Here is a 27,212-nt window from a genome sequence, read left to right as displayed (position 1 = left end):
CATAGATGAGGCCTGATTTCAATGATCGTCACATTATTCTTTAATAAGCTCAAATGTTACAGCTTTATGAATATATGCATGTTTCTCACATTCTGAAAAAACAACGGTACCTAGAGCCATCAAATTTTGATTAACATAGTCCTGTACCCGAACATGGGCACCTGGAAGCCCGAATTTTGAATTTATTTCCTTATTTCATATTTTGTAAAATTTTCAACTATTTCGAAGCCAGCATTGGTAAAATTGTACGGAGAAAGACATTTATCTTCGGCTACGAGACTGTCTATTGGAAATTCTAAAGGCATGCTGTTTTTAAATATTTTGTGCTTTTGCTGATCAGTCGAATTTTATGTCGTGTAAGAGCCAAGAACGTGATAGTTAATAAACTAAGGAAACAAACAAAACGTTAACAATAAAAAAGACCAAAAAATATTTGTGAAGCAATCTTAGTAAGAAACTGAACGTTGATAAGATGAACTGAGAAATTACTAAAAAAAGTATGCCAACGCGTAATGCTGCGTACGGATTTCTGAACATATACTGCTATGCTGTTTTTAAATTTTTGTAATTTTGCTGTTCAGTTGTAGTATATGGCGTAAGTGCATAAGGGCGGATAAAGTGATGCTTAATAATAAAGCTAAAAAGACACAAAAAAGGGTTTGTTAGTAGGAGTGAGTGTAAAAGCAGATAGGTAGATTGCGAGCTCAGCGAGAGTGTAAAAGAACCTTAAAATTCCCATTTGGGCTAGCGTTAAAATCTGAAACCTTTCAGATTTTTATTTTTTCAATTTTCTAAAAAGAAAACGATTACCGAGAAACTCATGAACAAACGATTTAGAGCAATGTAAATAAGTTACTTTTTATTTTTTAACTAGGTATTTTATGCAATACAGGAAATTATAAAGAAAGATTCATTTGTTTCTTTTCTCATCTGAGATGAGCTTGTGTTCCTTAAACACAGACCAATTGTTTAGCAATGAATTATTAAAGGAATCTCAAGAAATCCTTGAAAACGGAGGATGAAATCCCCTCTGCAGGAGGTTATGTGTTTCGCTCAAAGAAACGACAATGAATAAAGATGAGTTTCTTGAAAGATTATTTCGAAGCTTCTGGTAGATTGCCCGTCAGATTTGCATCGACTACAGAGAATTGATGAGGGTCGCACTTGAAGAATATTTCCTCTTAAAATGCAATCGTATGAAGAAATTTTTATGTCTTCCCCAAGGAAGGTTGCATCCTTGCTCTGACCTTCAAAAAATTCACGTTGTTTAATGATGTTTCGCTATCACACAGAATAAGGGAATAATTTTATAAACGAAATTTAAGTTCACGTTGGAACATGTTCACAACACGTGACTCAATGTGACGTAATATAAAGTACAATGACGTAAAGCAAGTGTTTATATTAGTTGAGTTACGCAAGCAAGGCTTATCTAAATGTTGTAGTTTATACATTATGTATTATTTTCAGAGGAAAATAACAGTTTTTGTCTTTGGAATGTGTTTTTAACCATTGTTATCTAGTTTTACGCATTTATAATTTGTTTACGACAACACTCGTCAGCATTCACAAAATAACTTTCATTTTAATTAACAAATTTGTAAGGAAAATGTTTCAAAGAACTTCCCAATAAATGTTTTTTGAGCTGTTCATAATACATGTGAGGATGCAGGATAATAAGGCAGAATACATACGAGGAAGCAATAAACTAAAATTTTTCACAATTTATTTTAACAGTTTTTGTACATTTCTACATTTAGAAATATCTACATAATACTTATTTATTATTTAAAGTAAAGTAAACAGAACAAACGATAAAAGACCTATGTGGTCAAAAACTTTGCGCGTTGTGCTGCAAAATTTAGAGAAAGGTTAAAAGAAAAATCTTAGTTCGTACCCTAAAAAGCTGCTGAAATACTGTCGTTCCGTTAAAACATTAAAATAAGCAAAATTAGTTGCAATTAAATGTGTTACAAGAGAAAAAATACAACATTAGAATATTTACTTTGAATTTTGGTAATAAATTTATCATATTTCTATTTTTTCCGTGTCGGTAATTTCATTTAAATATGTTACAAATTCTACTAACTGCAAATTTTATATGCAGTTTTTTCCCTTCCATAATTGTTAATTAAATTATATAATTTTATTTACTACTACTTACGCGTACCCAGCGTTATATTAATCCAAAATTCACATTTTACAAATTCATACATTTCTTATATGTATGAGAATTTTTATTTCTATTTTGCAGTTTCTGTTTATGTGTGTATAATAATATATGACGTGTAGTAGTACTAAGAATTTTTGTACTTAACCTATAAATCTTAGATTATCTATATTTATGCTTTTGAGCACATTTTTAACCCAAAAGGGCAATTTGCAAGAAGGGCTGGGCCCACCAGCGGCCAAGCGGTAAAGTCGCTGAACACTGGTAGTTTGGTCCGAGGTTCGAATCCCGCGAACGGGCTGGCTGGGCGTTTTCGTGGTTTTCCCCATGTGTAACGTGTATACGAGCCAGTTTCCCTTAGAAAGTCCTCCACGAAAGGCATCCCTCCCCTTAGGCAGATAGCCCTCATGTGCTTTGCCATAATTAAATACACCAACACGCAAGAAGGGCTGTTAATTTCGTTTTGGCATTCCGCGTTGGTTCACTATAAACGGTGTTTCACTTTTCAAACTGTTGCCTCCAAATATTATAGCTCTGCATTATATTTAAAGAAATTAAATAACGGAGAAATCTGCATGAATGTATGTATGTTTCTCGCCCTGTGAAAAAACGACGTTACCTAGAGACATCAAAACTTGAAAAAAGTAGTCCTGCAGTCAAATATAGGCATCTGAAAGCCGAAATTTGAAATCGGGAATTTGCTTTATTATCCATTTTAGATTTTGTATTTTACGTAGCGATTTTAAAGCGAGCAATGGCATCACTGCACAGAAAAGAAAATTATCTCCAGCGCACGTCTGTGTATTGGAAATTCTAAAGAGGTGTTCTTTTAGATTATTTTGTGATATTACTGTTGAAATGAATTTTATGGTTTAAGTGCGAAGAATATGATATTTAATAAAGAAAGGTAACACACTTTTTTTTCATTTTTCTTATACTGTATGGAATTAAAACACTCCCATGTTCCCTTGGTATTGTAAGGGTAGCTTAGTACATTGTTTAGGGAAGGCATAGTATTTGACTCCGGACAAAAGAACAATGCGTCTTTCAATATTTTTCTCTCCCAAATTTCTTTATTTTCAACAATACATTCCTTTTTCATGTATTATATTTCTCTGCAGCAGACGATTATTTTTCAGTTGGGATATAATTACAGATTGTTCGCGTAATATTGATTTCTGTTCAATTATAAATAATTAAACTAAGTGTAAAAATTGCCGCACGCTGGTCATTATCATGAAAATTGAAAATTCGCATGTATATACTAAACTATATATTAACCATGTATTCTGGTAACACAATATGGGCGAGAAACACTAAACTGCTTGATAACTACACTTCAGCAACTCAAAAACATCCTTAATTTCATTTTACGGAGGATTTATTTTTTCATTTTTTGAGCAAGCCACTGTACAAGACTGAAATAAAATTATGCGGTTGTTTAAATTCTACTAATCTTTCTTTAAAAAATGTCCGAAATTTGTGTATAAAATTACATTTAATTTTATCATTAATTACTTCATTATAGAACAATGGTAAGGAAGAACGAGTTTCCCTTCTGAATGACCAGTATATGCATTCTGAATTGGGACGAAAGTGGAATAATTAACGATTCTTTAACAGATATTCTTCTGGCGATTGTGAACTGAATCTGAATATACCGCTAACATACTAAAGTTTAAAATACTTCCCTCGAGACGTTTATACTGCCATGTAACGAAACACTGAATGACCATGGATTTATGAGGTGTATGGTGCAAGATTAAACGCGAAAGTAATAAAGCGCTTTTGTGCGAAAGACAATAAAGAGCATGTAAAAATGCCCTTCTAGTCGTCTTCCTTATTGCAACAAGTAGATTCATATTAGACTTTCTTTTTTATTTTTTCTGAAAGAGAGCTTTACTATTTTGTTTTGCAATTCTTGTTTTATTTTTGTACACGTCGTTTCAATAAAGGCTTTTTCATACGAAACTTAAGCTGCTTGTCTGATTTTGTAGTAGAATGCTAATGTATTAATTTAGAATGCTTGATTATTATATGCAATGCCCATGAAAAGCGTACAATATTAAATTACTTCTGATATTTTATATTTTACCTTAAGACGTCAGATATTTTTTATGCTTCCTAGGCATTCTACACAATAGTTGCTTTATATATATATATATATAATATAGAGTAAATCCTCCGGAAAAGTATGCAAAACTTGAAGGAGTGATAGAAGGCAGTTATACGAGCAATATTTGGCAGAGTGGGCCAAATAAGATACCAAATGTTAAACACAAATAACGTTTTTATTTTTTGATATAATTATTATTATTTTTTTTTCTTGTAGGTTATAATTGAATTCTTAGAAATTTATTATGGAACCATACAGTACAAAACAACGCGTTAAAAAGTCGAGTTTTTCTATTCTTGTCAACGATCAATTGTTATGACGCAGCATAAATATCGGCTATATTTTAATTCAACATCAGCCCTCACAGCTTTCATGATTAGGAGTTTGGTCGGTCGTTTTGAGGAACTAAGTTTAGTGGTAGAACCGCCCTAGAAGAGGTGCCCATCGAAATATTCTCACTGAAGACAACGTGGAAACTGTGCGGCAGAGTGTTGCAGATGATCCATCTCTCTCAACTCGTTAAAAAGAGCCAATCTCTGTATTGAGAAAAATCGTGGACATTTGTCTGATGTCTTTCACACATAATTTATATAAAATATATTTAATGTATAAAAAATATATAAATGATTATTACAAGCGTTATCCGTGTTTAACGTTAGTAGGTCTTATTTGGCCCACCCGTAGAATGTATGGCCTGAACGAAAGCGGTCAGATGTTAAAAGGTAGTTTTCCTCTACATTTAAAGTCATATTAAAGAATTAACACAAGAATGAGAGTAGATACTTCAGAAAACATTTTATTAACAGAAATGTAATTGATATACTTGCTCAAAGAATTTGCTCAAAAGACCTGCAATGCGTGATAGGAACTGACACACATTTGCAAAGACACCAGACATTTCCTGAATATGGCCTGAAGCAACGGCTATCCTGGCGATTAGATCTATATTGGTTTCAACCGTGTAGTCATAGATTAGGCTTTTCATATGGCCAAACAGGAAAAAATCCAAACACGAAAGATTCGGCGATCTTGGTGGCCACCTCGACCAATCCATCGCACTGGAAATTTCGTAGTTCGTACAACCAGCCATCCTCTCGGCAATCCACGGTAGAAAATGCCGTTGGGTGGGAGGAAGAACCCCTTTTGTACCATTTACAATGCCAGCTAGTGATGTTTCGCTCCAACTTTCTATGACGAATAATATTGCTTGTATAGCTGCGTTCTATTACCTTGTAAAGTTTTTCCCACATTTTCAGATTCACCCTGTATATACATATATATATAAGATGCACATTACGATTTAGAATTTTTTTCTTGTGTCAAATAATGGTATTTCCGATTTTATGAATTTTGAAAGGAAGTAAAAAACTTTTAAAGTACCTTATTTCTTCCCCAAAATGATATGTGCATAGTGTAGCTCAAATGCAAAATCATATATTGACTACGTGATCTGTTACAAGAATAAGGATAAACATATTTCAGTTTCTATCCAATTCAATACTTCGAACCTCAAGAATTTTTTTCTTATTTATTAGTCCAAAAGGGCTATTAGTGACGAAACGCGATTTTGCGTCGAATCATTATAAATGCGCCGTTTCACTTTTCATTCGAGTCTGTTGCCATTCAGCAAAATGCAAGATATTTATGTTTCAGATTGAATCTCTCTGCTGTGTATTAACGGACTAAACTGTTTGAAAGCTATAGATGCAGTTCGATTCTAAAGTTATTTTCTTTTTTAATATTTTGTGATATATGCATGGAAAATTATTAAATAAAGTTAACATATAAAACGTTGTAAAGACAAAAAAGTTTTTAAAACTATATTACTAAGAAAACTGAACATTGATGAACTGAGAAAAGGTAAAAGAATAGAAAATCGACTTGAAACATTTAACACTGCTTCTAACACTATCAACAGTGTTTGGGGAATTCTAAACACTTGCTGTTATGCAGTTGAAATATTTTTGATTTTGCTGATGAATTGTATATGGTATAAGTGCGATAAAAAAGGATGCTTAATAATAAAGCTAGGGAAGAAAAAAAAAAAAAAAAAAAACTGAAAGCTTTCAGATTTTAATGGTGTCCCAAAAAGGTTTGTTAAGGTTTTTTACGCTGTTGCTGAGCTAACAGTCTACCAGTCTGCTGTTACGCATACTTACTAACCCAATTTTTTATCATTTTATCTTTTTTATTAAGCATCATTTTCTTTGAACCTATGTCACGTACAACTTATCAGAAAATTGCGAAAATTTTAAAAAAGGGGAGTATATAAGGTATTTCTCTCACCTTCTTGGCATGCCTTCGTGGTGTGATGGTCTGCACGCTGGGCGCGTAGCCAGAGGTCCGCGGTTCGATTCCTGGAGAAAGCGTTTGCTCATTTTTCATCTCCTCGGCTTTTCCAATTAATCTAATACCTCTATAAGATGGCTTTACAAAATATTTTTGGGGCGTTGTTACTATTAAGATATTGCGTGTTTACCTCTGAAATATCATATTCTTCTGGTTACGCCACATAAAATTCGATTCAACAGCCAAATCCCAAAATATTTAAAACCAGCATATCTTCAGAATTTCCGACAGACTGTCTCACTCATTGGAGATAAAAATATTTTATTCCGTACAGTGTTGATAATGCTGGGTTTTGAAATCGTTGAATTCGTTAATTAAAAGTTTTGCAAAATATAGAAATTTAAAATTCGAGTTTCCAGGTGCCCATGTTTGGGTAGAGAACTACGTTACTCAAAATTTGATGGCTCTAGGTATCGTCATTTTTTCGCAATGCAAGAAAATGCATATATTCATTCAGGTTCTTCACTACTTAATTTCTTTAAATATAATACAAGACGATAGATATCATTTGATGGGAGCTGTTTGAAAAGTAATACAGTGCTTTTTAGTGTTTCCTTCGCAAAATGCCATTTCGAGACTAACATCACTTTTGAGCTTAAAAGGAGGGGTCAGGAGGAGAAAGTGCAGAGCAAGACAGTATAGTTCGACCGTCTCAAGCGCAACCCTGGTTGGCATTCTGCCAAAACACATACACTCGTCCAAAAGGAGCGGTACTACTTGCTGCCACGTGAAAGGTCTTCTCTTCTCTGGAAAAGCTATGCTCGAGGGAAAGAAAGTCCCCATCCTTCCACCCTATTTTGAGAATAATTCGGTCCGAATGGCGCATGCGTGTTTGCGATCATGGTCGCAGATGAGGCGGTCGAACTATAGACTGTGAGCTCAGCGATAGCTTAAAAACCTTAACAACTAACAATCCCTTTTGTGCGACCGCCTAAAATCTATAACTTTCCACATTTTTTTTTTCATTTATTCATTACGCAATCAAAGAAATGTACTTCGTCATTAACGTAATTATATTTTGCTACGAAACGGCAAGGTTTTATGTTTCTTCACCGCAATTTTGCAACTGCCCGCGAAATAAATCTCGATTATATTATGCAATATTGGTGGAACGCCTATCAATTAAGCGATCGGCAGCGGAGAAAATTTTTTGAAGTAGGTTCACGTTCACTTCGCTTTAAAAATAAATAAATAAAAAGCGTACGAGAGATATGTCATTTTAATTACTAAATGATTGAGATAGTGAGACACGTGTATCAGTTAACAACTACTGTTGAATGTTTACTCAAATCCCTTTCAAACGGAACATTTAACAAATAATAAAGGGATTATCATGTACAGTATTCCTCATCAACCCGGTTATTAAGAAACAGAAAAATATGATTATATAATACAGACATATGATGATTTTCCAATGTTTGATTATCCTAAGCTTTAATTCAGGAAATATGGTATATAGGGCAAATTGCTTTAGCTTAAACATTCAGACTATGCAGCGATGAAAACACATCGTACCTGTGCTGTATAACAAATATCAAGTATAGTTCCAAAGGCTCGTGAAAAAATAGAACTATTATCTGGTTGCCGATTAGGAGAATAATATAATCAATTAATAAATATTGTTTAGGAAATAAATTATTATATATATATGGTATACTGGAAACGTCTTTTATTTATTATTCTAAATATTTAATATAAATTACAACAAATAGTTATGTTATTGAAGAAAACATTAAGCAAAAGTATTCAAATCCTTCACTTTAAAAATGTATTATTCGCTCAACCGGGATGGTGGTTGATTCTAACTGCCGTACCGAAGGTCCCGGCTTCGAATCCCGGAGAAAGCATGGATGTTTGTAAGTGTATAGTGTCTGTGCGTATTGGGGGCATCCAAAATATGCGGCGAGCCAAAAGCTCTTTAGAGAGGTTTTACACCGATCGTTTGCTAATAGGTTCATCGTTGCAGGAAGAAAACCTATGCAATCGATACTGGTTGGTGGACTAGAGTGTTGATACAGTTGACATCCAGGGACTAAAATTTTTTTTTAATGTTTAACCTTCTAGCACGCGCTCTTGGCAATTTTACATGAGCACGCGCGCGTCGTATTTTTTACGACATCCGTTATTTTACCATTTTGGGCACGAAAAACGACAGAAATGAGTGAATGTTGATAATAAATTTGTTAAGAAATAAAATATTAATCTTATTATTGCAAAATACAAATGATATCACATTCAAATATCAGTAAATTATTTTCAAGTTCTTATGTTAGCGAGATGTAAATGCAATGATGTATTTCATTATAGAACATTTTAAATTTATTTTTTAATAATTACATTTTAAAATCGAAGCTAATTTTAATATTCATCAAAGACGTATAGGCAAATAAAAAAGGAAAACACCCTGGTAGGAAAAAAGTAAGTTTAGCATTACTTTCTTCTAATTTACTTCTTACTGGTTACGAAAACGCATTTTAAACTATAATATTTTTATTTATTTCTAAAAAATAAAAATAAAAGAAAATAAGGAAAGGATATCGTTATTTTTCTCCCATCCAAAGGTTTCCTTGTCTTCCTTTTCTCCATCAGATAATTCTTGAAGAATGCGAGCAAAATCAGTTGGTTGCACATATTTTTTTGCCATGAAAACCGATTTGCAGAGCCAAATGTATTCAAATTAAAATAATATGCGGCAATTAATAACACAAAATTGCAAAATATTTGAGAAATTTTTTTTCCGAATTTTCACCTACGAACACGCGCGTGTAGTTACTTTGACGAAAACGCTGAAACGTAACACAAATGCCCAGTTAGTAAAAAAGTCAAATGACTTCCTGTTGGCACATTCCATGATGTGGGGAAGGGTAGAAAGGAGGAATAGAAATGACGTCTCAGCTTCGATATTCGAAAAATGTGCATTTAAAACTGAATTTCTCGTAAATTTTGAGCCCACGCACGTACTGGAAGATTAAAATTAATTAATTAACTCAAGGCTGGTACACAAGGTACGCCTTGAGTACCATACGGCGTACTCAAGGCGTACCTTGAGTACCAGCCTTGAGTAACAATTTTGATCGATAGCACCCGGGAGAGGACGAGTCCGAAGCTTTCCCACCCCCTTTACCCCAACCAGCAACCTCTCGAGAGGAGTTTCGTCTCGCCATATATTTAGAGCGTTCCCATGCCGCAAAGATGCTATACACTTAGAAACATCCTTACTTTTTTACATTATGCTTTTCCGGGATTATACCGGAGGGGGCTCCACTAACCACTACACCGTCTGGGCGGCTCGATGTAGTTGTTGTTATTAGACTGAGGTTAATTACTATTTTGTCTTTCTGTAATTCTAATTTTGTATTTTTTTCGCCCTCCAATTTCATGCATCCTTGATGCATGGGAGCCAATGATGTATAATGAAGTGACTCTGCAATTAAGAAAAGGTTATGAAAATCATAAAAAGTTTTACTTTCAATAAAAGACTTTAATAACACAACTGCATTTAAGACACAATTGTTATACTTTTAAAAAAACTAAGAAACATACAAAAAAAAAAAATGTCTAACAAAACCGTCTTCCTATAATTTTAAAAAGGAACGAAAAACTGTACTATTCTTACTGGTCTCCTGAAGAATTTCAGTCCGATTGAAATTCTGAAATCATGAAAGGCAGCAAAGTAACAAGAGCAAACTGTCATTATTTCACTGGTCCATATCGTTCTGTCCACCAGTCTTTTAGAAAGCTGAGTTTCGGATCTTTTATATTTTCGGATTCACGGTCCAATTTCTCAGAAGTAGGCCATTTTTCTTAGTAAACACTACATGCTCTTAACTAGTTCACACTCTTCAATCTGTTCGAAATAATTGCTACCAGAAAAATTTCGAATTTTAAATGAGGAGCTATTACCATCATTTTCACTTAAACTATGTCGGAATAATTTTCGAATAAAGTTACCATTGGGGGGGGGGGGAATTATGGAAATAGACAAGCTTTCTACTTCTGTGATGAATTTCTTCCTCTTAGCATGTTATAAATTTAGTTTATTAATTTTTTGACTCGATTGTATATTAGTCAATCGATAAAAGACACTTTAATAAATCTTTATTTCATATTTCTTAACTGAACGAAAACTCATTTATAAGTAACAAGTTTTGAAATCCGGAAAGAGCTGTTAGAATTCAAAGTAGAGCAACAACCCGAACATGGGCATCTGGAAACCCAAATTTTGAATTTCGAGTTAGTTTTACTATCTACGTCATATTTCTCAAAATTTTAACAAATTTTTCATTAACAAGTTCAACGATTTCAAAGCAGTGGCAGCACTGTACGGAAGAAAATATTTTTTTTCTCAAAATACTGTCTAACGGGAAACTCTAAAGATATGCTGTTTTTAAATATTCTGTGATTTTGTTGTGGAATCGAATTTTATGTGGCCTAAGAACCGTAAACATGATATTTAATAAATAAAGTAAACTCACAAAACGTTAATAATAATAAGACAAAAGAAGTTTTGTAATGCCATCTTACTAAGGAAACTGAACATTAATATGATAAACTGAGAAAAAACTGTAAAAACAGAAAAAATTATTCGAACAGTTAACGCTGCATCGGGAATTCTAAATGTATACCGCTAGACTGTTTTTAAATGTTTTTGAAATTTTGCTGTTGAATTGTATTTGTCTGGCGAAGATAATGATGATAAATAATAAAGCCAAAACGACCCCAGAAAAGAAAGAGCAATTAGGACTGAGCTAACAGCCAGACTGAAGACTGCGAGCTCGGGGAGTGTAAAAAACCTTAACAAACTCTTTTAGGCGACAGTTACAATCTGAAACCATTCCGATGTTTTTATTCTTTATATGTATGTATGTATAGACGTAAATATTCCTTTAATGAGTCGATTTTTCGTTAATTGAGGATATTCAATTATATTTGTAACTTGCATTTAATATGAATGTTTATATATTTTTAGTCCAAAGGGATTTGAGTCCCGAAGGACTTTTACTTTCGTTTTGGCATTTTGCGTCGGACTCCTATATCTGCTCGTTTCACTTTTCAAACTGTTGCCACCAAATCCTAGAGTCCTGCATTATATTTGAAGAAATTAAATATTGAAAAAATCTGCATAAATGTATGTATATATTTCTTGCATTGTGATAAAACAACGGTATCTAGAGCCATCCAATTTTGAATGACATAATCCTACTGCGAATATGGGCATCTGAAATCCCAAATTTGAATTTTGGAATTTGTTTTATTATCGATTTCATATTTTGTAAAACTTTAACGAATTTTTGAGTAACAAACTCAAAGATTTAAAAGCGAGCCATGGCAACACTCAACGGGGAGGGAAACCTTTTTATCTCCAGTGCGTCGAACTGTGTAACGGACATTCTAAAAATAGGCTCATTTTAAAATTATTTTGCGACATGGCTATTGAACTGAATTTTATGGTTTAAGTGCAAAGAACGTGATATTTAATAAATAAAGGTAACACACAAAATGTTAAAGAAACGCCTCTTTGGACGTAATTTAAAATCTGAAACATTTTAATTTTTTTCTTTTTCTTCTTTTTTTTTTTTTTTTTCTTTTTTTCAAATAGAATGCGAAACGCAAAATACATTCTTAATTTGTTAAATGCTGTAGACACATGATATAAACTCTTTTCTGCAACATTTTTATCTTTTTTATTGCTAATGAAATAGGTTGAAAATTTCCGACCAGTTTTAAGTAAAAAACAATTGGTACTTAGCCACGTGCCATAGTGCTATCTAGCCCACTTTAGCCGTTCGAGCAATAAGGATTTTGCATATTCTTAACAATAGTGTAGAGTTTCGGGAAGGAAGAGATCAGGTATACGATTGTGTAGTTTTTCCGCGTGATCTTGACTCACATTCTTCAACTACCGATCTTGACCTATTATTGGTTACGATTTATTCTTTCAGTCCTGTCTGGTAAAGCAAATGAATAGGTCAAGAGAATTTCATGGTGAGATATAATTATCGCATGTTAAGTGCATTAGAGAATATTTTTTTTTTCCTTCTCGGTTTTATCACAGAGGAAAAAAGGATCATAATGCGAAAAAAAAAATGATTTAAAACAATTCTTTGTTTTATATCATAAGAATCGTCATGGGTAAAATATTTGAAATTCTTTTTATCGTGTTGTTTTGAAGTCATTTTATTTGTCTTTCCGTCTTGCTTTGGTTGTATGAGATATCTCAATATTTTTTATTTATTCTTAAGATTTTTAAAATGTTTAATTGACTGTTCTTTTATATACTTGAATGGCATTTAAATGTGTAATTAAAAATCCTAGTTGTAATAAACAAACGAAAACAAATTGTACTACGAAACGAGGCTAAAAACAAAAATAATGTGTAAAACGATAATATAACAAGTAATATAAAAAAATTAAAGTCAATTCCTAACTTAGGTCAACAAAGAAAATATTAAAAATACAAAAGAAAATTAAATTAACAAAGAAAAATTTTAAAAATACAAAAGAAAATTAAATTAGCAAAGAAAAATTTTAAAAATACAAAAGAAAATTAAATTAACAAAGAAAAATTTTAAAAATACAAAAATAAAGTTTAAAAATAAAAAAACAAATTAAATTAAAAATTTTAAACACTTTTAATATGTGAAAAAACTGTATTAACATCAAGTGTCATTCACTACAAGTTTAAAAAAATGTATTTGAACTTGAGTGGGTGAATAAAAAGTATTTTATTAAGGATTGAAAATTTGAACAATATATAGGAAGAGTGCCAAATAATAGTAGGAATTTAAAAATAATGTTAATCAACATTCCACTTCGGATTTAACACACAAATAGTAAATTTCATTAAAGTCATAAAAAACATCTTATTCCCTTATAATTATGATCAGTCCATATTTTCATGACTATTCCTTTTTTTTTTTTCTATACATTACTTTTCCTTTTTTTCGATACATTACTCCTTTTTTCTATATATTACTTTTTTCATTATACTATTATTTCTGTACGGATTGGATTGGATTGGATTATTTAATTAAGGCAAAGCACACGAGGGCTATCTGCCTAAAGGGAGGGATGCCTTCGTGGAGGACTTTCTAAAGGAAACTGGTTCGTATACACGTTACACATGGGAAAAATCACGAAAATACCCATGCAGCCAGCCCGTTCGCGGGATTCGAACCTCGCGACCGAACTACCAGTGTTCAGCGTCTTTACCGCTCGGCCGCTGGTGGGCCTATTATTTCTGTACATACATACATATTTCTATACTTTTTTCTATACATTTCCATACATTATAAATTTTTATTTAACACTAACTGGATTGCCTTACAATATAGAACTATAGTAGTACTAATATAAACTTACACCATATAAAGAACATTAAAAAATAGCCCCTCTTTATTTAAAGCATTTCATTTATTAATTTTAACCCTTTCGCCGTCCTCTCCTGTCCGCGAAAATTTCTACTCAGCGGCCCTTTGTTTTTCGCAACGTGTAATGTTGTTTTCTCTGTACTTACATAATTTTCGTAGTGGATGAATGTCAATGAATATTAAGTAAAATTATAAGGAAATAAAACATAATGGAAAAGTGATAATATCTCTCCTTTTTTCTAACAGCAGGATTAATTTGATAACATCTGATTCAGGCGGTCCACTCCTCCCATTTTGTTGTTGTAATCTTTTATAATTATTGTTTTTTACAGTTCTTTTCCGTGTTTCAACATCAATATCAATCATAGAGTTATTATGGACTGTATGCATCAAACGTATATCCTTCTTGTCTTTCCAATTCACAACCTCATTTTTTCTCTTTCTCTGCTGAGTAGACGTTGAAGATCTCTTACTGTTTTACTTGAACGCGCTAGACGCGTTACGGACGACTAAGAAGTCATTCCTTAAGGACTACGTTATTAAAAATGCGATAGCCTTAGGTACCGTTTTTTTCATAATGCCAGAAACACGCATATATTCATGGAGATTATTCGTAATTTAATTTTTTTAATATAATACAGGGAGATAATATTTAGTGGCAACAATTTGGAAAGTGATAAGCCATTTGTAGTGATTGAAGGCAAAATGCAACTTCAATAATAATATATCACTCGGAACTTACGCCACTTTTGGGCTAAAAATTTTAATAATTATGGCATATTCAGAGTTAAATCTCTAAAGAATTTTAATAATCAATGGATTTGTCAATGGAATGTTGGGAAATCTTAAATTATAGTTTGGATTTTACCATGGATGTGTACGAAAATTTGTATTTCATATATTTGAAGATGAAATGCTTTATTAATTTGGAATTTAAATCATTCGTATGTCAAGATTATTTTAAGCAAAGAACAAATAATTTTGCGCCGTATTTTTACAAATGTCGCTCCCTGAGTTCGCAACATTTTATTATAGTTTTATTGTAGTTTGAATAGACAATCTTATTTTTTGTTAATATATTTGCTATATTTTTTGGTTAAGTTACACAGTCAACTGACAAAATGCTTTGGCATTACGAAATTTCAATATCTGACATAAGTCTATATATTGAAGTATTTTTCAGTCCAAAGGGGCTTTGTCCCTGAAGAACTATTGTTTTCGTTTTACGATTTTGCTTCGAATCACTCTGAATGTCCATTTCACTTTTCAAATTACTGCCATCCAATATTATCGCTCTGTATTATATTTGAAGAAATTAAATAATGAAGAATCTGCGTAAATGTATGTATGTTTCTCGCATTGTGATAAAACAACGGTACCTAGAGCCATGCAATTTTGAATGACGTAATCCTACTGCGAATACGGGCATCTGCAAACCCAAATTTGAAATTTGTTTCATTATCAACTTCATATTTTCTAAAACTTTAATGAATTCTTTATTAAAAAGCTCAAGGATTTGAAAGCGAGAAATTTCAACGTTGTACAGCAAAAACATGTCTATCTCCAGCGCGTGAGACTGTGTATCGAAAATTCTAAAGATATGCTCAATTTAAAATTATTTTGCGATATTGCTGTTGAACTGAATTTTATGGTTTAAATGCGAAGAGCATGATATTTAACAAATAAAGGTAACACAAAAAATGTTAAAAAAACGTCCCTTTGGACGTAATTTAAAATCTGAAACATTTCAGATTTTTTTGGTATGAGTTGTTTCTAAAATTTAAATTCCTAATATTAACTATATCCACTAGTTTAGTTTTAGTTCCTAGTTTCCTTTAGAAAATTTTAAACCCTGGCATAAAACTGTTAACAGATAAATTTCAGCTCAAGGCGGAAACTAGGAGTTCTATTTTTCCTCTATTTGTATTTAGAATAATATAGTATCTTTTACTCTACAGTTTAATTATCCTTTTCGCCACATGAAATCATTATTTTTAAAAGTTTTCTTTCCCGTATTAAAAAGATCAAAGCTTGTGGTTGTGGATTTAGGTCATCTTAAACAAAAGTAAACAAATATTTGAGCAATAAAGACCCTTGCAATTGCTGGGCTTCTAAATTGCCAGTTAGCTGAAACTTATGCTTGTTTTGCTTTTATTCGTGTTTCCGCCTATGTTAATTGTGTCCTGAATTAGGTTTCTGGCACATAATCTCGACTGTAACCATGAAAGAGCAAATTCCTGACCAATATAAACCCTCTTATACGTATATTTCACAATGCACTACTCCTCTTATATTGTGTTCTCTCTAATCTAAGATACAAGAATTAGTGTAATTCCAGCAATTATCTTGACATACCATAGTTTATTATTTTCGGTATATTTGTGTGTTTGTGGCTGCGCTTACTTATAGAATACTTAAATTCAGCGAAATATGATTTTTTCACTGCTATATTAAAGTATGATTGATAGATATAATAATAATTTTTGATGAATTATTAACCTGATTTTCTTTCTACTCTTTAGTCGAAAAGGGACGTTAACCCCGAATGGGATTTAGTCTTGAAACACCATTTTATGTTCAATCACTATAAACAGCGTACCACTTGTAGAGACATTAGGCATTTTTGGGAACTAGGCAAGATGAAAAATTAGCAATAGCCTTCGCCGGGAATCGAACCACGGATCTCTGAAATACCGGCTCAGTTAGCTGACCACTACACCAGGAAGGCACGCTAGGAAGGTGGGAGAAATACCTTATACACTTTTAAAATGGTCCTACCAAATATTATCGCCCTGTATTATTTTAAAGAAACAATAATGAAGAAACTGTCTGAATGTATATGTTACGGTGAAAGACTGAAATTTGGAGAATGTCGACTTTCACCGGTGAATGTCAACATTCACATAGTCTCTTGGTGTATGTCCGAAATATTATCTAAATACTCTTATTCCTGACTTACACCGATCAATATCGACATTCACCATGTACTAATGGGGAATGTTAAACATATAACAATATTATATTTTCTTCTCCGTCATTCAGTCGCGAATAAACGCACTTGAAACTTGAAATAAGAACTTAAGAACATGAGAACCTAAAACACACAATACATTCAAAATGAGAAAGGAAAATAATAGAAGTTAAGAACTTAATTAATTATACAGTACGTTCTAAATGAGAAAATAAAATAACAGTAATAAAAAACTTACTAAATTATGTGATTCAAATCTTATTTATTGCAACAACTTAAACTATTATGGCACTTTATGACCTCATTTTTCGACTTTCACCAGAGCATATCTGTGATTGTCGACATACACCGGTGAGGGTCCGAATATACAAGAATGTAGTGAAATATTCGGTCTTTCACCGACGTATTTGGTGAATGTTGATATTCCGGTGAAAGTCGACATTCTCCAATTTCGGTCTTTCACGGTAACATATATATGTTTCTCGCATTGTGAAAAAACGAATGTACCGAGAGCCGTCGAATTTCGAATAGCGTAGTCCTCGACCCTGGCAAATGCACCTGGAAGCCCGAATTTTGAATTTTGAATTTTTTTTAACTATTCCATATTTTGAAACTTTTAACGGACTTTCGATTCACAAACTCAGCGATAAAAAGCTTTAATAATAAAAAGAGAAAAAAAAAAAAAAAGATTTGTTTGTAAATTTTCGTCAGTTTAAAAATGCAAAGCCATCTTAGAAAGAAAACTGAACATTGATATGATGATTTGAGAAAAGGCTGGAAAAATAAAACAGAAAAATTATTATGAAAACACTTAATGCTGCGTCGGTAATTCTAAATCGGTAAATTTTTGTAATTTTGCTGTTGATTTGTATATGACGTAAGTGCGAAGAATATGATACTTAATAATGAAGCTAAAAAGACAAAAAAAAAATCGGTTAGCAGGAGGGAGTCCTGCTAACCGATTATGATACTTAATAATGAAGCTAAAAAGACAAAAAAAAAAAAAAAAAAAAATCGGTTAGCAGGAGGGAGTCTAAAACTAAACTGGTAGACTGCGAGTTTAGCGAGAGCGTAAGAAACTTTAACAAAGCCTTTTGGGCGACCCTTAAAATATGAAACCTTCAGAATTTTATTTACTGTAGTCTTCTTCTAGTGGAGCGAGCGACTTGAGCGGCGAGACATTGTCCTCGGGGTCCAATTCTAGCAGCTGAATGAGTTGGTTATATGATATATGGCAATTAAAATTACCCATAATTTTTTCTGTTTTGATAAAAAGTTTAGATTACTGAGCTTAGAAATAGGCATTCGATAAATTACATTGCGCAACACTTTCTTAATTAAACACAATATGCAATCTTTATTACAGTCTGAATTGAAAAATAATATTTTGCAAAGGATTACAGGTTTATAATTCTGTTTTATTTTACAGTCCGAATTGAAAATCGAAAAAGATTAATAATATTTTGCAAAGGATTACACGTTTATAATTCTGTTTTATTTTATAGTCTGAATTGAAAATCGAAAAAGATAAATAATATTTTGCAAAGGATTACACGTTTATAATTCTGTTTTATTTCCTTTCGAAACATCTTCCTGTACTCTCGCTACTTCTTTTTTAAAGATTTTGCATAATAATTCGGGAAAAATTGAAATGCCAAGAAAAGCTAATTACACGGAAAATCTTATTTCTTTTTTGCTATTTCCTTACTTTGATATAATGATGAGTGGAACAATAAAATGGTGATTTTAGAAGAGACGCAAAGGTAAATTATGTCTATAACTTGCGAAAGATAAATCACTTAATATTAAATCAAAAATGTTCTCTGAATGTTTATTCCAGATAGTAGGAAAAAATGTCTTTTATTATAATTCTTTCTGTCAGAATTTAGGAAATGTTTTCCTTGTTACACAAACGTGTCCTATTACGCAACAATTATCTTCCTATACAAAAATATTCCAGTTATATGTGAATTTGAATAGGGAAATTTACTTTTTCATGATACTGCTGATATTTCTTTAAAAATATAATTTATAGTGTGTTTATAGTAGTGTTTTTTTAAGGATAAGACATACGAATTTGTCAATAATATTATCCATGTTATTGGTACTAATTTTGTACATATGTAAATAATTTTAGTGAAATCATATGTGAAATTATAGTTTTTTTTGTGTGTAATGTAACATGAAAACCTAGACTATTTTAATAGTATAGATTGTTTTTAAAATTTTTTAAAGTTTTTATTTTATTTAATAACAAAGATTCAGTTTCCTGATTTGGCAATAAGGAGACGTAATATAAAAGTGGATTTTTATATTTATATTTTTTATGTTTCTGCTAATTTATTTTTAATTTCTAATGATAACTTCTTTTCACGTGTTAAATCATAATCTGAAATTTTAAATTACATTTTGTTTTCGTTTTGGAAATTAACAATAAAACTATATTTAACTTCCTTGCTTTAACAAAAAGACCTTTCTTATCAAGAGCCAACTGCAATAGAAGCTTCTGGTCGTTTATCTAGTATACTATTATGAAATATTGACTTTGTATCTATTAATATTGGTATGAATTACACTTACAATGTTTTCATATTATATTTCCTAAGTAATAAAAAATATTTCCTCTTAAATAAATTCAAATATCAGTAATTCAGTGCAACTTATTTTTCACCCTCTCGATCCAATGGAAACAGAAAGCCTTGTTTTGTAATTACAATAGTGTTAAGAAATTCGAGCGCACACACCTTGAACTCGATACCTATTTGATAACGAACAGCTCGTTGTATGCGTGATTTAGTTTCTTGTATGTTACCTTAGCTCAAAATGAAGCCTTTCTTTGAAACCTTCCATAATTTCCTTAAGCAAAATTTAATATTGGGCACTATGATAGTTTCATAAGTTTAATATCAATGTCTATTTGAAATTTCTTTCAGTTTGTGGCAGGGATTTCTTTCTGAAAATAACTAAGCCATCGAAATAAATGAAATGCTTGAATTTTTATCAGGTAACTTCATATCAGTGTTCATATTGGAGGTAACTTTGTCACCTCCCTTGAGTGAATATTAGTAATGAACAGAAGTGGCAAGTGAAATCCGACACACGATATTCATCTCCCTTTTTTTTTTCTTTGTTCTTTTTTACTTCCTTTTGGACAGAACCTTTTTGGTAAATGCGAGAGTTAAAAAAATAAAAATAAAAAAATGTAAAAGAACAATTTTGAAAAGTCGTTTGAATTTTACGCACAACTTCTGACTAATTTGTAGCTTGAGGGCCATTTCTTTTGGTTAAAGAACATGATATTTACTAGGCGAGATTTGATTTTTACTATTCATTTCACTTCGCTTCCGTAATGAGTCACTTTTACCATCGAAGTTAATGCCAACTGCTAACCCATTTTTTTTGGTCTTTTTAGCTTTATTATTTGGCAACAGTTTCTTCACACTCATGCCATGTACAATTCAACTCTATAATTATAAAAAATTTCAGAGCAGCATAGCGGTGTACATTTAGAATTCCAGACGCAGCGTTAAGAGTTGGCATACATTTCTCTGTTTTTTTTTCCAATCTTTTCGCAGTTCATCATATCAGTGTTCATATTTCTTACTAAGATGGCTTTATAAAACTTTTTTTGTCTTTTTATTATTAATATTTTCTGTGTTTATTTTATTTATTAAATATGGCGTTATTGGCGCTTGCGCCACATAAAATTCGATTCAACAGCAAAATCACAAAATATTTAAAAACAGCATATCTTTAGAATTTCCGACGCACAGTCTCGCGTGCGGGAGATTTTTTTTTTTTTTTCTTTTTTTTTTCAGTACAATGTTGCAACTGCTCGCTTTGAAATCGCTAAGTTTGTAAACCAAAAATTCGTTAAAGTTTTAAAAACTATGAAATAGAATATAAAACGAATTCGAAATTCATCATTCGGGATTCCAGGTACCCTTTTAGGTGGAAAAATACCTTATTCAAAATGTGATGGCTCAATGTACCGCTTTTTTCACAATGCGAGAAACATTCACTCATTGGTTCAGATTTTTCACTACTTAATTTCTTTAAATATAAAAAAGGGCGATAATATTTGGCGGCATCAATTTGAAAAGTGGTAAAACTCATTTAAGTGCTTTGAGGTAAAATGCCGTTTCGAGATTAATATCCAATTCAGGACAAATGTCTCTTTTGGGCTTATAATATAAGATACCCTTAACAGGATTTATTTAAACAGACTGCATAAGTTTAATGCAAAAATAATATATATATATAATTTCAAATTACAGTTTAACCCACAGAAAAGAGGTTTATCTTTAAAATGCTTTTAAAATTGAAAGCATTGTAAATTTAAACAAAGGACTGCCTACCACGTGTGAAGTATATAGCATTAAAATATTTTTAATGACTTTCGTTTTGGCATTTTGCATCGGACTCCTATAAATGTCGATTCACTTTTCAAACTGTTGCCACAAAATGTTAGACTTCTGCATTATATTTGAAGAAATTAAATAATGAAAAATCTGCATAAATATATGTATATTTCTCGCATTGGGATAAAACAGTATCTAGAGCCATTCAATTTTGAATGACGTAATCCTACTGCGAATATGGGCATCTGAAATCCTAAATTTGAAATTTGGAACTTGTTTTATTAAAAATTTCATATTTTGTAAAAGTTTAATGAATTTTTGATGAAAAAACTCAAGGATTTCAAAGCGAGAAATGGCAACGTTGTACAGCAAAAACATTTCTATCTCCAGCGCGTGAGACTGTGTATCGAAGATTCTAAAGATATGCTCATTTTAAAATTATTTTGCGACATTGCTATCGAACAAAATTTTATGGTTTAAGTGCAAAGAACGTGATATTTAATAAATAAAGGTAATACACAAAACGTTAAAAAACGCCCCTTTGGACGTAATTTAAAATCTGAGACATTTCAGAATTTTTGTGGTATTTTTTATTAATTAAAATAATGCTGAAAGTATTTGAAACTATCAACTGGAAATATTGTATATTAAATGTGTTTAAAGTTGTATCAATTGTACTACTGAAAATAATATACAGATTTAATTTACTAATAAGTGCGTTTCTAGTTTTTAAATCGCTCAGTCTTTTAATGATTAGAAGTCATCTAAATTTGACAAGTAATTGAAATGTATGGTTTGCAGAATAGAGACAAAAGGCGGCATCTGTGAGTTGGAGGTACATGAACTCACGCGTAAAATAAATTAATTACTTTATGCTCCATGCAGCAATAGCATCTGAAAATACACACACAGTAACGTAACGCAACGTACCGTTTCATAAATTTTGGAAAGATTCCGCTTAAGACGTTTAGTATGCAATAACAAAAAGAAAGTATCTTGAGTAAATCTAAAGTCGCCTTTTGTGAGTAAAATATATTATGAGATTTTCGTTTCCTGACCAAAAGATTCACAATGTCACGAAATTTCGTGCGTTTTGCTGCTATTTGACAGAACGAATAAAACAAGGACTTATAAAAAAACCTTATTCACGCCATTTAGAATCTAAATCAGTGGCGCGAGACATTTTGACGTTAGAAACGTCTGTAGCTTAACTATCCCTCTTCCCAAGTCCCGTTGCGTTACATTATTATATTGGCATGAGGCTTCGAATTTTTTTTTCAAATAAAAAATGCAAAGTTTTTAAATAAGGGTTTTAAAAATAATGTACGTATAGTATTAGTCCAAAGGGACTTGAGTCCCGAAGGACTATTGCTTTCGTTTTGGCATTTTGCGTCGGACGGATAAATGTCGGTTCACTTTTCAAACTGTTGCCATAAAATGTTAGAGTCCTGCATTATATTTGAAGAAATTAAATAATGAAAATCTGCGTAAATGTATGTATATTTCTCACATTGCCATAAAATAACGGTACATAGAGTCATCGAATTTTGAATAACGTAATCCTCCAACGAATATGAGCATGTGGAAGACCCAATTTGAAATTTGAAATTTGTTTTGTGATCGATTTCCTATTTTTTAAAACTTTGACGAATTTTTGATTAACAAACTCAAGGATTTCAAAGCGAGCAATGGCAACGTTGTGCAGAAAAAACATTTATATCTCCAGCGCGTGAGTCTCTGTATCGGAAATTCTAAAGATATGCTCGTTTTAAAACTATTTTGCGATATTGCTGTTCCACTGGATCTTATGGTTTAAGTGCGAAGAACATGATATTTAATAAAGAAAGGTAACACACAAAATGTTAAATAACGCCCCTTTGGACGTAATTTAAAATCTGAAACATTTCAGATTTTTTTTTTTTTATAATAACACGGAAAGCTGATTAAGTATTATTTTGTTTTTAGCCAAAAAGGGACGTTAGACCTGAGTGGGATATTAGTTTCGGAACGGCATTTTGGGTTAAATAACTAAAACGTTAATTGAAACACTATAAACGGCATTTCACTTCTCAAATTGTTGCCACCCAATATTATCGCCCTGTGTTATATTTAAATTAATATAATATGGGGTGATATTATTTGGTGGCAACAATTTGAGAAGTGAAATGCCGTTTATATTGTTTCAATTAACGTTTTAGTTATTTAACCCAAAATGCCGTTCCGAAACTAATATCCCACTCAGGTCTAACGTCCCTTTTTGGCTAAAAATAAAAATCAAAAAAAAAAAAAAATCTGAAATGTTTCAGATTTTAAATTACGTCCAAAGGGGCGTTTTTTAACATTTTGTGTGTTACCTTTCTTTATTAAATATCATGTTCCTCGCACTTAAACCATAAGATCCAGTGCAACAGCAATATCGCAAAATAGTTTTAAAACGAGCATATATTTAGAATTTCCGATACAGAGACTCACGCGCTGGAGATATAAATGTTTTTTCTGCACAACGTTGCCATTGCTCGCTTTTAAATAGTTGAGTTTGTTACTCTAAAATTCGTTAAAGTTTTACAAAATATGAAATCGATAATAAAACAAATTCCAAATTTCAAATTTGGGATTCCAGATGCCCATATTCGTAGTAGGATTACGTCATTCAAAATTCGATTGTTCTATGTACCGTTGTTTTATCACAATACGAGAAATATACATACATTTATGCAGATTTTTCATTATTTAATTTCTTCAAATATAATGCAGGACTCTAACATTTTGTGGCAACAGTTTGAAAAGTGAACCGACATTTATGAGTCCGACGCAAAATGCCAAAACGAAAGCAATAGTCCTTCGGGACTCAAGTCCCTTTGGACTAATAATACTTAATCAGCTTTCCGTGTTATTATGAAATAATATACGTACATTATTTTTAATACCCTTATTTAAAAACTTTACATTTTTTCTAAGAACCGAATGAAAAATATCGAAAAATGTATGCTAACATTTAATTCTGGAGCAGGAATTGTAAGCGTATACTACTATGCTGCTTTTAAAATTTCTGTAATTTTTCTGTTCATTTGCATATGGCGTAAGTGGAAGAAATGACTCCTAATAGAGCTAAAAAGACAAAAAAAAAAAGGCTATTTTAATAGCAGACTGGTAAACTGTGAGGTGAGCGAAAGCGTAAAATGCGTTAACAAACCATTTTGGATGACAGTTACAATCTGAAACCTTTCAGAAGTTTTTTTTTAATTACGTCTCTAACTTATGTAATTTATAATACATATAACAGATAAGGTTTAAAATATAATTAATCAATAACTTTTATGTATATTACCATCCTTATTTTAAATGATAAAAGTGCTTTTGCCACTACATTATTTTGCGGTGCTCGTTTTTAAATGCGATCCAATAAGAAGTATTTTAATTTGAACACTTCATGCCATTATTTAAACAAATACCAGTTATCTTCAAATATCCATTTGCAAAGGGAATTTGTTAGACATTCGCCTTATTTAGTTATGAAAAATTACATGAGGGTTTCCTGTCTAAGAGGAGAGATGCCTTCGTGGAGAACTGTCTAAGGGAAACTGGCTCGATTCACGTTACACATGGGGAAAACCACGAAAACGCCCCTGTTAGGGACTAAATAACTCATAATTTTCTAAATTCCGTGCACTCTTAAAATTTTGGGGATATTTCAAGAATCTATTAAGTTTTCTAAAACTCAAAAGTTTTAATTCCATTACATTAAAAAAAAATTCGATTCACATTTAAAAAAATTCACATTTATAACTTTATGATAAAGGGAAGATTTTCAAGATTACTTAGTGCACATGGAAAATTTCAAATAGAATGTTAAATGCAATGTGCATTTTTAATATTTTGTTAAAAGCATTCAAAGCTTTCCGAACTACAGATCTCTCCGTAATCAGTTCTAGAAGACATTAAATATTAATTACCTTAATAATAGCATTGCCTCAGCATTACCAAGAACAATATTATACGGCAATATTTTTAAAATTTTTAATGTTTTTAATATCTTTTATGCCTTTAGGTTTGAAGTATTAATAAAGAGTTCAATATTTAAAAAAATTGGAAATAGTATGAGCTATTCCATTTAATTTACGCATGCGTTTAATTGCCATACGTGGAAATATTTTATTCCAAATGGATAAAAAAAGGATTAGAATATTTACTGGTGTTTATAATGTTACTATTACTATTTCTACTATTACTATTATTATTTTTCATAATTCATATTTTTTAAATTATTGTTTCTCTAAAAACCATCTAGTTAATTATAAAATACTTGACGCAAATTAATCGTTCTTTCAGATATTAAATATTTTAAAGGGATGGAATATTTTGATACCCTTTAAACAAATTTAAATTTTAATTATCAGTTTGCAAAGTAACTTCAGATTTATGAGTGTGATTTTTTCTAACTATTGATAACCATACATATTCTAATAATTAAAATAGTTTTAAAAAAGCGAGATACTAAAATATTAAAAAAAGAATTTTTTTTTAAAGTATTGAAAGTAGCAATTAAATTGTATAAAAATTAATACAAAATGACACTTACATTGATAAACCCATAGCTTGGATGCTTTAAGAGCCGATGCCAGTTGCAATAGCGAACTGAGACACTTAGCAGATATGTCCTTTTGATATATTTCTTTTATCAGAAAAGGCAAAACTTTCTTCACAATTTTTCCGACAGCCGTTTTTAAATCTTTATCCATCTTTAACCAGAGTTGACGAGCATGAAGTTCTGGGATTGCTGTTGCAGGTTCTGTATCATCATCTGATTGACTATACGAAGAAGGAGCATTTTCTCGAAGTTTTTGACAATTCAGTACACAAAAGCAAGCCAAGACGACCAGCAAACTGAAGTGGTAACGAGTGTTTAAACAGGCCATAATGTTATAAAGCCAGGTTCGACAGTAAAAATATATTGCAGCAGAGTTAAATTAGAAAACAGCTTAGATCAGCTCAAGCCAGAGGAAACGTTAACCTGATATTATCCGCAAGGTTTCTTGCTGTTTGAACTCGCTTTGTCCCATGGAATCTCATAAGAAATGTTTTATGAGTGAAGAATTTATTTTATTCTTTTAAAATATTGGCAACGATAAAAATCCGCAGCTCCTTCTGGCCCCTGCTGTTTCTTCTAAATTTACCGAGGTGCTATAGTCCAGTAAGTTTTCTCAGCTATCACAAATACAGATTAAAAGGTAATGTTTTAAAAAGTTCAGTTTTCGAAAACCTCAAAGAACCATCTGGTTTTCTTGGAATGGAGAAAAATCCACTTTTGAGAACGCTAATTGAGAGGAGTTTTTCTTCGGGCAGATGATCTAGCGAATGTCAGGTCAATGGAGAACGAACTTGAAAAGTGAAACTGGGATCAAGTGCGAACAATGTTCCAGGCAAAGGGGTTAATACCTGTCCACAGCAGTGGAAGCTCGGACCAGTTAGAGCTGTCCCTCTTTCGCTTTGCTTATTTTCTTATCCCGCTGCTCTTATAGCTTCTGGCGATGCTCGCGCTCAAGGACGTTATACACACACAGTTACCGGCGAAAGAAGAAAGAAGGATAAATATTTTAACCTTGCGTCTGCCAGGATTAAGCATTTTTTCACCCTTTCCTTCTTTCATATATCTCACGAAGTTCTTGGCGATGAAGGTAAAAGTGAAAAGTGAAACTGATGTATCATACAAATCGAAAAGTGGGACAACATGAGACAATGAATGAATGCTTCGCACGAATGATGTCAAAGTAGTAGGAAAGCTAGTCGTAGGAAAGTGGACGATATGCGCTATTAATTGCAAAATATACATAAAGATTTTACTTTCAATGCCGGTCCATTTCGAATTTCTTCATTT

The 27,212-nt window shown here is 31.8% G+C and overlaps 1 protein-coding gene across 1 annotated transcript in view; it reads right to left on the bottom strand.

Moving 5' to 3' along the window:
• The window catches only part of LOC118204548 (nose resistant to fluoxetine protein 6-like), a 131,334-nt gene extending 104,455 nt beyond the window's left edge, over positions 1–26,879 (bottom strand). The window contains exon 1 of the mRNA XM_085825860.1: positions 25,917–26,879. Coding sequence (XP_085681986.1) covers positions 25,917–26,253 — 337 coding nt within the window. The 5' untranslated portion in view covers positions 26,254–26,879. The remainder of the gene's footprint in view (positions 1–25,916) is intronic.
• Positions 26,880–27,212: the final 333 nt, after the last annotated feature.

Source organism: Stegodyphus dumicola, chromosome 10 (genome assembly GCF_044657685.1).
Source record: "Stegodyphus dumicola isolate Sdum_Otavi_A_Nest chromosome 10, ASM4465768v1".
In the NCBI taxonomy this organism is placed as follows: domain Eukaryota; kingdom Metazoa; phylum Arthropoda; class Arachnida; order Araneae; family Eresidae; genus Stegodyphus; species Stegodyphus dumicola.
Note: the sequence above shows the minus strand (reverse complement) of the source record. Positions and strands in the feature narration are given on the sequence as shown.